The 15,377-nt window shown below is 50.9% G+C and overlaps 1 protein-coding gene across 1 annotated transcript; it reads left to right on the plus strand.

Moving 5' to 3' along the window:
• The first annotated feature begins 5,162 nt into the window (after positions 1-5,162).
• Positions 5,163-11,124, plus strand: ZIC2 (Zic family zinc finger 2). Its single transcript, XM_087938584.1, has 3 exons — positions 5,163-6,766; positions 8,846-9,009; positions 9,567-11,124. The coding sequence occupies exons 1-3, from the start codon at positions 5,701-5,703 to the stop codon at positions 9,864-9,866; spliced, it is 1,530 nt and encodes a 509-aa protein (XP_087794710.1). The 5' UTR covers positions 5,163-5,700; the 3' UTR covers positions 9,867-11,124.
• The last annotated feature ends 4,253 nt before the right edge of the window (positions 11,125-15,377 follow it).

Consider the following 15,377-nt stretch of genomic DNA (forward strand, 5'->3'; position numbering starts at 1 on the left):
AATAGCTTCCTGTCTGTCTGTACCCCTCTGTATCTCTGTTTCTAATATAGTCTCTTGTTTGGTGTGTATGTCAATGTGCATTTTACTTTTAGAAGGGCAAATGTTGTCAAAATTAAATGGTTGTCTCTGGTGATAATAGAGGTGCATTTCCTGCCCAGTCCCTTATTTTTCAAAAACCGATTTGAAGAAGCTTTTTTGAGATAAATCAAGCAGTGACATTTTGACGTCTTCCCTAAATGTAAGCAATATGGTTCCCGCATGCTTCCCTTCCTTATGAATGGCAGCAGAAAGGATCTGACCCAGCTGTAGCGAGGGAAGGAAAAGGATCCCCAAGCTGCCACTTGTTCTGCATTCCCAGAACAAGGCCAGCTGGCCAGCCCCACAGCTGGAGGGAGGCCACCAAAAGCAGGCCAAGACATGCCAAGGAAAACCTCTGTGCCTCTCTCATGCGTCTATAAAAAAGATCTGATTTTTGTAACCAAACAAGGTTCAGTCCTTGCATGGATTGCACTTCCACTCAAAGTGATGGATTCCATCCACGTTTTGCCTCTTCCTCTGTCGACATTTGACAAACAGACCCATGCAGCTTAGGTGGGTTTCAAGCAGTTCAGTACCTGGGCCTCTGGACCCCCTCTCTGACCCTCTTTCTCTTTCCCAAAAGCTTTGTGCTCCAAAGGGCCACAGTCTCTAGGCAAAGGTGAAGGATAAATATTCCTTGGATTGAAGTGGGGAGGTGAAACTGGCCTCTTCTTTGACCTGCTGGCTATTGTAAGCCTGGTTTTCAGCACAGCCTTTCAAAAGTTACACACCTTTGGCTGAGAATGCCATGATATAGAAGAGATTCTCCCAGAATGCTAACCAAAAAACAGTGTGTGTGTGTGTGTGGGGGGGGGGAGATCACAGTGGTTGTGATCCTGGCCACTCCAAAGGGTAGATTACAGAAGGATACTGCCCTCTGTAGATCCTTCTCTCTTCTGGTCTTCAAAAGTCAGAGGTTGAAGGGCCTAGAAATGGTTGGTCTTGAGTTTGGGAACCTCCTGTTGATGAGCCTGTTGAATTTGCAAGTGCCTGTGATACAATCCTAGGCAAGCAGACCTGAAGAAATTGATCTGTGTGTGTGTGTGTGTGTAGGAGGGGAGATCCTCCTCTACCAATTCATAGTAATTTGGAATGACTTTACAGGCTGAATTTATAATCTAAAAATGGAATGTTACCAGGAAATCTTATTCGTCCCCCTCTTTTCCCTTCCTCAAAATTCTGCTCCCACCACAATTTAAAACAAACGCACTGCACAAATAATGCAAACTCCAAACACTTTTATTAGGAAACCAATCTAATCAAATCAAGGAAAAAACAAATCCAGCATGGGCGCTCAACACATTATCTGACAGATTCAGATCTTAAGAATGGAATTTTTTTTTTAAAAAAAAGTTTGGGTTTCAATGGGAAACAAACCAGCCTAATAACAATAGACAGGCCATGTTAATCTGAGGCACATTCAATTGGGATGGGGAGGAGCCCCTAAGGAACATGGAATTAATTCCCAGGCAAGCAGCATTCAGTTTTAAGATACTTTATCTTTGGCTGAGTGGTGCCTATTGGAAAACATTTAAGAATACATTCCACACACTACCTTTTAATTTTTAATTCAGGCTGCAGGTTTACATTTGCAAATTCAGGGAAAACGGGGAGGCGGGAGAAGCATAGGCAGGTTTGGGAAGAATCAAGAAGAAAAAAGGTTTACAGCAAAGCAGAAGTTGGATTCTCCACACTTTGTTTTTTATTTATATATATATTTCTGTGCAGTGATATATCTATATATCTACATGCAGGAGCCTATCCTTTGGCCCAAGAAAATCTGTTCCCGCGTCAAAGGAAGCGAGGAGCTTCTGCAGAGACCCTCCGAGAGGCAAAGGGGTCTCGCGGGGTTCCCTTCCTATGATTCCAGGCGTCAATTTCAAGGAACAGGCATCTCAAAGTGGCGAGTTATGGGAGATACTAAGACCACAAAATATATCAAACCTTCTCATTCTGTGGGGGGTGGGTGGGGGGGAGGCAGAAACGGGAAAAGAATTAAACTTACAAGTCAGGGACGTGTTTTCCCAAGAGTTGCTGTGCCTCGGACTTCACTTTTCCAAGGAACTTTGCCTGCTGGCTTCTTTCTCTCCTGGTAAAGGCGGCGCTCTGAAGGCTGCACTTCGGCCAATGGCCCGTGAAAGAGACGGCAAGCTTGTTTCTAGGAGCTTCTCTCACTCCCCCCTTTCCTGGTCACCCCCGTGACATGGTTTGTTGGGGGGGGGGAGGAGAAGGTTTGGAGACAAATAAAGCGGGAGGGGGAGCAGCAGAAAGAAGGCCGGCGATCAAGCTTTGAACTTTCTGGAGGGAGAGGAGAAGCGAAGTTTGGAAGTAGAGCGCAGAGTTTGAGTCGAGGGAGTTTGCTGCTGGAAGGAACTATTCTATCCAGACACCCACCGTCCTGGACAATCAAGAGGGAGGGAGGGAGGGAGGGAGAGTAACCTTCACAACCCTTGTGGGCGCACTCCCTTCCCTTCTCGGGACAAAACAGAGGGAACCAGACGCCGTTTCCTCCTTCCCTTCCCTAACGCCGGGTGGACTGGATCCTCGAGCGGACGAATTCAGGCCGCGCACAACTGCGCCGCGGTCAAGTTCGCCGAGTACCTGGAGCTCGGAAGAGGCCGAGACCGGCTTCCCCGCTGCCTCCGCCGCCGCCACCTCTGGCCCGGATTGGTTTGCCCGCCGCCCAAGCTCCCGATTCCAAAAAAGGACGGAAGGGCGAGCCTCCGCAATACAGCCTGGCCAGATCAATAAACGAGAGGGCGCGTCTCTCGGGGTTGCCTTCTCCGCCCTCCTCCTTCCTCCACCTCCTGCCGCCAGCCGGTCAGAGAAGCGGAGGCGCTGGGCAGCTAGTGTGGCCCGGGGAACGAGGTAAAAGCCAGTGAAAGAAAGGGTCGAGGCGCCCGCTTTGCCCTCCCGAGGCGGGGAAGCAGCTGAGGGGCAGCGCTTGGTCTTCAAAGCCCTTTTCGGCTGTCAAAAAACGTAGCCTCGGCTCAGGGCGAAGAACCAACCCGGTGTCCGGGTTTACTTCTGGGTAGTTGGGGTAAAACACTTTTTTAATTTCATAATTAATTTCTGCGTGTGATTGTGTGTGTGTGGGCGGGGGCGGGCGGGCGAAATAAAGCATAAATAAAACAAAAGGATTTGTCCAAAAGTACTGTTAAATCCATGCAATATATTTTAAGTATTTACCGCCTAACTAATCTTCCTTCCAAAACCTGTTTAGAAACAGACTCATGCTAAATAATAATAATAATAATAATAATAATAATAATAATAATAATAATAATAATAATAATAATAATAATAATAATATGAACATAAGAATTGTAGAATTGTAGTTTCCTAAAATAAGTAGAATTTCAAATGAAGGACAGATTCCCGATTTTTCTAGAGCCGCACAAGCGGGTGATTTGTTTTCTAAATGCAAGAAAGAAGATGGCGCCATTACTTCTTGTTACTGTTGTTATTTCAGGATTGCCATTTTGTGGGGTCAATGTACGCAAATTAACAGAACCCAGTTACGGTCCTGGTCGGAGCTAATATTGGGGAATTTACACAGGATGTTTCGGTCGATTTTCAATCCTCAAGAACCAGCAGCCGAGTCTGACCCCTCTCGTCCCATCTCGCTCCTTTCACGCGCGCGCGCACACACACACGCACGCGCACACACGGATCTCTCAGCGCCAGGTTGCAGGGCCTGCCCGTCTCTCCGCGTTGCCCTTCCCCGACGTGCGCCTGGCTGCCTTGCCCACTCTTGGCCACCCCCAACCGGCCCTTCCTTGACACAAGGCACAGACATCTCTATTTGCACCCGTGTCTTCCGCGCAGCCCATCTCCTAGGAAGGGAGGGGCGGAGGTTTAGGAACCCCCGTCGGTTTCGACCAAGCCGTAGTAGGGCACCTTCCGAAGGGACAACCGCTGCCTGCCTCTTCCCGCCGAGCCATTTCCTACTAGCGGGCTTTTCCTTCGTTCCGTCGGAGCCCTCTCCGTAGCCAGCCGCTTCCCCAACCTTCTGCCACACCCCTTGAAAGTTCAGGGTGACGGGGTTCCTCTCCCCTCCAGGGAGACCGAAGTCCCCGGGGAGGTTCTGCTTCTTTGCTCCCTTCTCCGCAACCCAAGCTGCGGCCGGCGCTGGCTGCGGTCAGCGGGCTCCGATCCCCTCCTCCCCCTCCCCGCCAGCTTGTTCCCTCTGATCCAAAGGTTGCCGCTTTCTCGCCTTGGCTCGGAGGGAGGAGGTGCCCACCGGGTCTTGAAGAGCGCTGCCCGCTACCCGGGGCGAGAGAGAGGGGGGGGGAGAGAGAGAGAGGCGGATCGGAGCCAGGGACTCTGGAGTGGCGCTTAGCCCATGGGGGGGGGGAGCTCGGATTGATGGGCCGGAGCGACCAATGAGAGGGCGCCTGGAGAATGGCCTGGCTGCTGTTAAAGGGGCGGCGGGAGAGGAGCTGCCAGTCCAGCCTAGCGGCTAAGCGGGAGAGGCTGGGAGGGGGCGCGGGTGGAGAGCGGGAGATAAAAACCAGCCACCGCAGCGGCGCCCGCCTCAACAAGGAAACGAGGAGGAGAGGCGAAGGGAAGACCAAGGGAGGACGCGCCCGCCCGCCCCCCCGTCCGCGCGCGCCAAAGAGAGGAGGAGGAGGAGGAGAAAGGACCGGCTCTCCCCGCTCCCCCTCGCGGTTGGAGCTTGTTCATGGCGGGCGCTAGCCATGCCTGAGTGGGACCCGCGCCCGGCCTGAGGGGCGCACCTTGGGCACTTCCCACACCGCCTGCCTTTATTGTCTTCCGGACTGCCTTCTTTTCTCCTTTGCTTTTTTTTTTCTTCTTCTTTCTCTTTCTTTTCTTTCAATCCCCCTCACCGCCCTCCCTCCCTCCGCCCCCTCCCACCCTTCCCAACTTAAAGTGAGCGGTTGGGTGGTTTGTCGAGAGAGAGAGAGAGAGAGAGAAAAGGCGCCGGTTTCCTTCCTCGCTGAGGGAGCCGCTGCAAGTTTGGAGCTCGTCAGGCCAAGCGAATGGCGGGCAGCAGCGGCGAAAGAGAAGGAGGGCAGTGATCCCAAACAGGACCGGGGAGCGGGGCTGAGCGGGGAGGGGTGGAGAAGTGCGACTGAGGAAGGACGGCGTGTTTGTTTTCGGAAAGCGCGTGGCGTGTAAGGGAAAAAGCCGCCGCTCTCGTCCGCCCGCGCGTGCGCGCACTCCTTCTTTCCCCCCCCCACCCCCCGTGTACGTGCGTGCGCGCGAGAGCGAGCGCGCGGCTCTCCCTATATAGCTGCTCGCTTGTGTGTGCGAGAGGCTGTTGGTGTGGCGGTGGCGCTGACATCTCTTCGCCGGGGGTTTGTGCCTTGTGTTTTTATTTTCCCAGGGAAAAGCGAGACCTCCCCTCCCTCCCCTCCCCCCCACCGCTCTCTCTCTCTCGCTCTCTCTCTCCTCCTTCCTCTCTCCCCGGACTGCTCTTTGCCTTCGTCCCTTCAGGGCTGCCCTTCCCGCCCGCCCCCGCCTCAGCCGTTCAATACCCTTTCGGGTGGCCGCCTGCGTCTGGACTCGCCTCGGCAGCGCCGTTCGTTCTTTCGCTCCGGCGGCGGCGGCGGCGGCAGCAGCCCAGAGCCCCGGACCTTGGAGGGGGGTTCGAGCGGCATGCTGCTGGATGCGGGGCCGCAGTTCCCCACGCTGGGAGTGGGCACGTTCGCCCGGCACCCGCCCCCGTCGGCGGCGGAGATGCAAGAGCGCGAACTGAGCCTGCAGAACAGCTTCGTGGACTCGGCGGCGGCGGCGGCGGCGGCTCACCTGGGGGCCTTCAAGCTCAACGCGGCGGCGGCGGCGGCGGCGGCGGCTCACGAGCTCTCCCCGGGGCAAGGCTCGGCTTTCAGCTCGCAGGCGCCGGCTTACCCGCACGCCGCCCATGTCGGCTCCTACTCCGGGCCGCCTTTCAACTCCCCGCGGGACTTCTTGTTTCGGAGCCGAGGCTTTGGGGAGCCGGCGGCGGGCGGCGGCGGGCAGCACGGGCTCTTCGGGGCGGCGGCGGCGGCGGCGGCCACCGGCAGCCTCCATCACCCGCATGCGGAGCCGCAGAGCCACCTGCTCTTCCCGGGCATCGGAGACCAGCATGGCGCTCCCGGTTCCCCCAACGTCCTCAACGGGCAAATGCGCTTGGGCTTACCCGGAGAAGTCTTCGGTCGGTCGGATCAGTACCGGCAGGTGTCCAGCCCCCGAACTGACCCTTACTCGGCGGCCCAGCTGCACGGCCAATACGGCCCCATGAATATGAACATGGGCATGAACATGGCGGCCCACCACGCTCACCACCCGCACGCCCACCACCATCACCACCACCACCACCACCACCCCGGGGCCTTCTTCCGCTACATGCGCCAGCAGTGCATCAAGCAGGAGCTGATCTGCAAGTGGATCGACCCGGAGCAGCTCAGCAGCCCCAAAAAGAGTTGCAATAAAACTTTCAGCACCATGCACGAGCTGGTCACCCACGTCTCCGTCGAGCACGTCGGGGGCCCCGAGCAGAGCAACCACATCTGCTTCTGGGAGGAGTGTCCGCGCGAAGGGAAGCCCTTCAAGGCCAAGTACAAGCTGGTCAACCACATCCGCGTGCACACGGGCGAGAAGCCCTTCCCCTGCCCCTTCCCGGGATGCGGCAAGGTCTTCGCCCGCTCCGAGAACCTCAAGATCCACAAAAGGACGCACACAGGTCAGTCGGAGCGGGCGGGGAGGGGCCGCGGGGAGGGCAGGTCGGGCTTTTCCAAACAAAAAAACACACCTCTCTCCTTTCCGGCTCAAACTCAAAGAGAAAGGTTTGTTTTCTTCCTTCGCTGCGCTTCGCTCCTCCGTCTACGAGGACCACGGCTGGCAAACCCTTCCGATTAGTTTATCCCTGTGTTTTGTTTTGTGTTTTTTCCCAATAGTATGTGTGGAGTTTTAATTTGGGGCAATTTTTTTTTTTGTAAAAAAAGGACTATTTTGAAAGGTCCCCGCGAGTCTCGCTATTAAGTTTCGCACGTTCTCTATCGGAGTAAAAACCCAACGCGAGTTTAAGTAAATCTAGCGAGGAAGCAGGTACTTTTCCCCCTTGGAAGACCGAAGCACCGGCCGAGGCTTAGAGCTGAAAATGCGGCCGGGGTGTAAGGCGGCAAAAGCGAGCTGTAGCCCTTTCCGTCCTTTCTGAGCGTCACAACAAAGGGAAACTCGGAGATTTCGAGGATGAGTAGCACAATAACCACACAATTCCGAGGACCCCTGACTTAGAAATCGATCCGATTTATTTCTGGATAAATAGGGATATAAATCTGGAAAGTTGCCGAAATTACGCGCGTTAACTGCTTTTAGAAGGAATAAGATACGGCGCTGTAAACAGGAGCGTGAGGGAACTGAAAGTAGATTTGCTTTTCTTCTCTGTTTTTGAGCGAGGCTTTCGCAGAGCTACGCTGTTGCTTTTCACTTCATGTTAAGGGGATGAGAAATAACACTTTCTCATTTGGGAAGCCGCAGCCGCAGCCGCTGAAGCGTTTTTTTTTGCATTATCTTGTTTATATTATGCAACAACTGCCGGAAAAAATTAACGTTCAGGCTTAGAATCCTCTCAGGGGCCAAAATGACCCGCGATTTTGCAGCTAAATCCAAGCGATTAAATTTTAAAAGAGCGTCAGTTTCCAAGGGTTTTTCTCCCGGTCACATTTGAGCCTTTGAGACTTTCTTTTTCTTTTGGCTTCCTCTCTTCTTTTCAAGTCAAATATTTGAGCGATTTCCGGACATCAGTATTAACTAAGAGACTCTCTGGGCCTTTCTGGTTGTGTTGTTGACATGTTAAGGAGGAACGGAGGTGCCAGACAGGTTTTAACGAGGTTTAACAAACCCGAGGCATTTGATTTGCAGGGAGATGACCGGGATTTGGCAACCTAAAGGTTTTGCCTTTAAGGAACAATTTGCGTACTAATGGGATTTCTTGTAAAATTGCCCATCTCTCCCACCTCCAATTTAGCGGGAGGGGAGCGGAGGTTGTGGTATTTGAATTCTCACACCTACAAATTACTCGGAAATCTGGCAACAGGGTGAAAAAAGTCGAAGAATATTCCAAGGAAAGATTTTGGAGGTAGTCCTTTCCCACATATTTTACCCCGCCCTCACCCCTTCCTACCCACTGCCACCCAACACCCCAAGCACATCTACCAGGATTAACTTCCAGCGTCCTTCCATTAACGCAAAAATAATAATATTTTTTTAAAAAAAATACAATACTTTTTCAGATCTTGGTTCACGCCGTGCTGGATAGTTTTATTAAATCTGGATTGAGCTGGGAAGCTAATTTTGCTTCTAAGCTGTATCCTGAAATAGAAACAGGGCCGCGTCTTCTTGCTTTCAGCCGGGAATTTAGGATTTGAAACAACAGCCACAGGTTATCTTTCACACTCGTGATCACTCTCCGTCTGTTTATGTCTGCCTAGAAAACCAAGTTTGCAGCTCCTGGAACTTTCTCAGATCCCTGGATTGTCCATGTTTTACCTAAGTCCCGCCATACTGCACTGCCTTCTTTTACCCTTCTCAGCGCAAGAAAGTATCTGGGATTTTCAAACTAAAGTGCTTGGAAATAAGGTGGCATTTGATAATAATACCTTCCTTTAGGCCAGGCCTATTCTGCTTTCTCTGCAGCCACTCACTCACCCCAGGTCTTTCTGTTCCTGAAAAAGGACTCCTTCAATAAGCGGTGGGCTGATTTTTTATTTTTTATTTTTGCAGCAATTTACCCCACCACTGTTGTCGTTCCTTCTTGCAGGGGAGAAGCCCTTCCAGTGTGAGTTCGAAGGCTGTGACAGGCGCTTTGCCAACAGCAGCGACCGGAAGAAGCACATGCACGTCCACACTTCGGACAAACCCTACTTGTGCAAAATGTGTGACAAATCTTACACCCACCCCAGCTCTCTGCGGAAACACATGAAGGTAACCCCATTGGCGCTGGCCTGGGAAGGGGATTAGGAGAAACCAGAGAGGGAGAGAGCTAGTAGGAGAGAGGGAGAGAGAGAGGCCTGGGCTCATGGGAAGCCGGAGCCCCCCTTGAAATGAGGGTTTTCGCCTGGGGCAGAGGGAGCCCTGGAGTTGAATCAGAAAGGCCTGTGCGCTTCTGTGTTGTGATTTATATCAACTAAAGTTTCGTACAGGATGGGGCTGGGGTTCTCTGTGATGTCTAGGAGGATGGAAATTAACCACCTCCCTTTTAAGGAGGACTTTGGTGAGGACTCACAGCTTTAGCTCTGGGGAAGCTTTCTTTCCCTTCATTTATAAGGGAGAAAAATACTATTAATTATTAACGTAATAAAAATAGCACCAGTTGAACAGGGCATGGACACGACCCTCCATTTTAAAAAGGTAGTTTTGGGTTCAGCTGTGATCGCTTCCATCAAACATCTTTGGGAAGGACTCGATAGGTGGGTGAAAAAAATGCCAAATCCAATGTAAAACATCTAATAATAGCAATATTGTTTCCCTTTGCCTTATAGGTTCATGAATCTTCCCCACAAGGCTCTGACTCCTCGCCTGCTGCCAGCTCTGGCTACGAATCCTCCACCCCACCCGGGTTGGTGTCCCCCAGCACAGAGACCCAAAGTACGGCAGCTTCCAACTTGTCTCCGGCAGCTGCTGCGGCCGCTGCTGCAGCCGCCGCGGTGGCGGCATCTGCAGTTCATCGGAGCGGTAGCAGCAGTGGAACGGGTGGCTCCGGGGGCGGCAGCAGCAGTGGCGGCGGCGGCGGCGGGAGCCACAGTAGCCTCACCTCCAATTTCAACGAGTGGTACGTCTGAGGATGCCCAGGGCTGCTGCCACTCATCTTGGATCCCTGGGGGCCAAGCAGTTGGAGTCCAAGTCTGTTTTGCAACTCTCTGTTTTATCTCTAATTTACTCTTTTTTCTCCTTTTGCTTGAATTCAAAACATTCCAAACGAGAAAGATTGAGAGAGAGAGAGAGAGAGAGAAAGAGAGAGAGAGAAATGCAGAGAGGGCTCTTTAAGGAAAAAAGGAAGAATAAGAAGAGGAGAGGAAGGAGAAGGAAGTCTTCAAAGCAGCAAAGGGTTCTCCCCACCCAGAGACAGCCGCTGCCTCCACACTTGCAAATATTCCTTTTGCAGAGATTTGTCCCTCTGGGCCTCCAAGCGCCTTTTGTGAACAAAGATCATTGTGAACAAAGATCAGAGTTCGTCCATCTCTCCCAGTGTACATAGAGGAATCCAAGGTGGTAATCAACCTTTTCTTATTGTATAGAAATCGGTCCACTTTGTGAGCTATGGATTGCTTTTCCTTTCACCCAGAGCTCTTTCTGCCTCTTGAGCATCCTTCTCTTCTCTTCTCTTCTCTTCTCTTCTCTTCTCTTCTCTTCTCTTCTCTTCTCTTCTCTTCTCTCCTCTCCTCTCCTCTCCTCTCCTCTCCTCTCCTCTCCTCTCCTCTCCATCTCTCCCTTGTTCTTGAATTCACCAATTTTAAAGGGGGAGAAGGGAAAAACATGAAAGCAAATGGTTTTTTTCCCCCTGTAATTGTGGTATTGAATATTGTGTTCCCTTTAAAAGAGGCAACTTTGATTGTAAACTTCACTGAAATATAGATCTGAAAGATTTTTTTAAAAAGTGCCAAAGTCTCTATGTTGTTTTCAAAACGACCCAGATAAATTTCCCCCTTCTCCCAACACTTGTGAATGTATTTTCTGTTAGCTGGGTTTACATGTGATGTTTTAGTGCTTTTTGCTAGTTCCTGTTTGGAAATTTGTGGAAGGTTGGGGGTAGGGAAAATAAAGGTAGTGCTGTTAGGGTTTTTTTTTCCCATAATAACACCCTTCCTTGTGTAAATACCTATTGCCATATTTATCCATTTGTAATTAAATTATGGTATTAACTTGCTACAGAGGAAACAGTATTTATAAAAAAATGTTTCTTAACTATAAATATGTACAATTGTGAGCATAAACTGTTTCAGAATTTTTTTATTTGGAGGTTTATGTGGTTTCATCATTTCTTGTGATTTTTTGAGAGTAATGCATACAGAAATATAAATAAAATGTGTTGAAACTGCAGTCCATGATATTTTTAATCCACATATATCTTTCTCCTTATCCCAATAAATCCATACTTGGTTAGAGTGAAGCTATTAAAAGTTGATTTTTAAAACCAGTTAAAACCATCCATAATTATATAAATTATACTAAAGAAATACTACTAGTTTCTTTTTTAATGTTAAAACTCATTTTACATTTCAAAAGCTCACACAGCACAACCCCTCCCCAGAACTGCAGGCTGAACTTGCTATATGTGCATTTACTTGAGATGAAGGGGCACAATGAGCCTCACTACTCAGTAAACACACATATAGGATTGCCTTGCTCCAAACTTGGAGAAAGGCCCTTCTGCCCCGTCTGAATGCCAGCTCAGCAGAAGACTTAACAAGGGTTTCATTTCTCCCCCTTTGGAAATAAAAAAAATTAAAAGGAACAGAAGTTTGAAGAATGGCCTGTACCTTTTAATTGAAATCCTTCATTTGTTTGAGTTTTATATTTCTCTGGGCCCAAACTAACAATATCTGAACTCTTGGTTTATATTCATGCATTTATTCTCTCTAAGAATACCCCTAACTTTTTTGAAGTGGTGGGTTTTCTCTGTTGCTTTTTATATTTTTATATGATTAATGTTTAATGAAGCTAATTAGTTGGGCTGTTGGTTAATATTTAAAAGGAGAGTCATCCATTCTCAGTAAAATCGAAGCCTTCTTACATAATCCCAATAATAATTTCTTTCTCTTTTATTATTCTTATTTTAAATGACCTCCTGGCTGAAAGTCAATATTTATTCTCGCTGGGGATATTGTGCACAATTGACTGCAGGAGCACCTGTTTAGCTATAAGGGCCAAGAAGAATACTGACGGTATACAGTTTATGAATTACCATACCGGAGGAGCATCTCTAACCCCCTCCCACGTTATCACTATAAAGAATAAAATCCTCTTCTACCTGAGTGGAAATTTAAAGATGCCTTCCCTCTCCCCTTTAAAAAATATATATCTTAAATTCACTTAGGATACTAGGTAAGCTTTGGTGAGGCTTGGATACATTGGGTCCTCCGAGATCTGAACGCCAAATCCTCACTCAGGAAAGCCTCCCCCCCCCCCCGCCCCTCTTTCGAAGAATCTGGAGTGAAATCGGGCTTGACAGCTTGCAATCTTCGAAGGCCCGGCCTTTCCCCTCCCCAAAACCTCCCCGCCTGGACACCGAAAGCAAGCGCACCGTTCCTTCCCTTTTCTTAAGCCCTGGCCGACTTCCGCGATCCTTGGCAGGCGGTGACACAATTTCTGCACGCTGCCCAAGCAACCCGCAGAAAGATTTTTCTTTTCTTTTTTTCCTTCCTTCCTTTCTGGTCCTCCGCTCCAGGTTGCTGGCAAAGGCGACCTCTCAGCCTGTGTGGCAAGGAAGAGGAGAATCCTAAGGCGGGTCGATTTGCTGGAGTAGAAAGGCTCGCTTACTTCCCCTTTACTCCCGTGTGGGCTTTCTCTCCACCACCCCCCCCCCCGCTCCCCCAAAAAGCAAGATATTATCCGGGTGCTTTGCGGTCGAGGGTGAAACCCAACTGTCCGGAGTGGAGAGTGGGAGACAATCCACGCTCTCCTTCCCTTGCCTCCCTCCAGCTGAGGTTGCCACCCGACTTTCATTCTTCCCGTTGAATCGGGGCTTCTGCTCTCAGGCGCTGGATCCATTTCTTCCCATTCATTCATTCACTCACTCATTCATTCATTCATGAGTGTGCAATGCAAAAAAAAACAAAAAAGGACATTGAAGCAATCAAATGACATTTTGACGGTGTCATTTGATGGTGGCTCTCAATATTAAGAGACCCACCGTCTTCCTCTTCCTCCTTTCTTAGTTTTATTCAAACCAGGAGCGCAGGACGCTGATCCCCTAAGGAGAAGAGCCGGTGCCCGCTTGTTGCAAAACGGCCTACTACGCAGAAGCCGGGCGAGCCAGAGCTGAAGCCGGCTGGTTTGCACTTCGACTGCTTCAGCTAAACCAGGCCTGGGGGTTCCCAAAGCCGAGCCGGCTTAAGGGAGGCGAAAATCCCCCCCTCCGGCCCGCATTCCGGCGGATCCCCACCTACCACCACCCCGCGAAAGGCGGACTGGGCGAGAGTCCTTGTTCCGGGCGATGGCCGTGGGCAGCGAGACGCCCGGGCACCGTCCCTGCTCGTCCCGGCTCTCCTCTCCAGGGAGCCCCAGCCGACGGAGGGATCCTTTTCCCCGAGCCCGGATGCCGGTTGGAAGATCGGTTACTCCTGCAGGCGATGGAGAAGCTGCCTGGAGCAAAGGCCGCAGAGCTTCTACTCCGGGCGCAGCCCCCGCTTTGCAGGAAGCCCCCTTTTCCTCCTCCGTGTCCTTCCCTCCGCCCCGCGGGAGGGGAAGGGAGAGAGGGGAGTCCCGTCCGCCCCTTCCCTCGTGGGCCCCCATTCATCCCGCAGGACAAGCCTTGAACTTGAACTTGAGCTGACCTTGCCCGCTCCGGCATCCGCTTTCCCAAGCCGGCCAAAGAAAGAAGGTGCGGTAGAAAAAGAGAAGGCGGAGATGGCGGAGGCCGAGATCTCAGGCCCCACGTTTTCCTACCGGGAATGTCTCTTGGAAGAGTCCAGAGACGCCTTCGGGGCCTGGTCAGCCGCGGCCTGAACAATGCCGGGAGGGAACACCGGCTTAGTGGGTATAATAGAGGCGTTGTAAAGAATAGAGCGCGAATGACCTTCTAGGCAAGGCTTGAAAGACTGGGGTCTCCAATACACACACATACACACACACACACACACACACACACACACCCACGCACACACACACACACACACACACACACACACACACACACACACACCATCCCGAGCTTGGGGAATTTTATCCGCATCTGAGCTGGCCAAGCTAAAGCCAACGCCTTCAGATCTAAAGCCACCGTCTAAAATGGCCGTGAGTCCTTCTCCGAAGCTGCCATCGCCCAGATTAACTCAAGAGAGCTGCGTTGGCAGTTACTCCCAGGACAAAACTGGCGTGCGGTTCTGGGATCGGAGTGAAATGGCAGCGCCCGGCAACTTCCCAAGAGGAGCTGAGAGACCTGTGGATGAAAAACCACTTCGCTTGTTAGTCCCGGGTGTGTCTTTCTCGTTGGTCCATGATTTGGCTAAGGTCTTTGTCCCCTTTTGCTATCCTTCTTTCTTTTAAATTATTTGATCATAGTGGTTGGCGAAGGTACTTAACTTTTCAGCAGTTCATTGTAGGGATTCTTTAGGGATATGGTCCTCTGTTGTACTGATCAAGGAGGAAGCAGTAGCAAATAGTATGCAGGTATTTGGTTAGGCGTTTCCAAGCTGGAGAGTTTTATCCTCTGTCACAGGAAGCCAAAAAAACAAATCGTGGGTCATTTAATCAATAGCGTCTTATTTAATCAATAGCGTCAACTTTCCCTGGCTCCTGATATCAGTAATTTAAACCGATTTTGTATGGCTACGCAACAGAGGCCGTCACAAAAAACAAATCGCGAGTAAAAAAAAAAAAAGTAGCCCGAACATTCAGGTATAACTCATAACTTTCCTTGAGTTTTGAGTGATGTTTTTCGCATTTTTCCATTCTTCTTCATCGCCCCCCCCCCCCACCGCCCCAATCCATAGAGTCTTTTCTGGAGCTGTGGGTCATCTGCTTGTCGGCAAGGGAGGGAGATGTGTGATTTTTCCCTTGCTCAATTGGCCAGTCGCACTTCTAAAACTAAAAAACAAACAAAACACCTTGAATTGGAGATCAAAGAACTGCCTGTAAAAAGGCCGCTTGTTTAACCTCAGCGGGTTTGCCTTAAAACTAACTCCTTTCCCCTCGCAGATTTATCCTTGCAGGTTCATCCAGAAGGGAGCCTTGGTCTCCGAGTGGGCTGCAGAGCTGCGGCTCGAGAGGTCCTGCCGGAAAGATCCTTCTCCCCGGGAGAAGAATCGAGCATCCATTTCAAGGACGCCTGGACGCGAGTCCACTCATACCCGCCACCCTCTTCTTAAGCACGCTTACTTTGCAAAGCAGAGCAGCGAAGGGCCGCCGAGGAAACGCGCTTTGGGCCCTTGACCTCTCCTTTCAAGCCAAAAATCTTTCAAAGGGGTGTGTGGTTCTAAGGGCAGGAATGGGGCGCGTGGGACGGGGGGGCGGGGGAGAAGAGAAAAAGCATGGATTCCTCTCCGTGGCTCAGCGCTTTGGCTCGTCGGGGTTGCCCAAGCAGAGACCAGAGGCGCTTCCCTAGAGCGCGATCCGGCCGGCCTTAAAGCCTGTGT

The sequence above is a fragment of the Pseudonaja textilis genome, chromosome 8, assembly GCF_049901715.1.
Source record: "Pseudonaja textilis isolate UNSWEBS1 chromosome 8, rPseTex1.2, whole genome shotgun sequence".
Taxonomy (NCBI): Eukaryota; Metazoa; Chordata; class Lepidosauria; order Squamata; family Elapidae; genus Pseudonaja; species Pseudonaja textilis.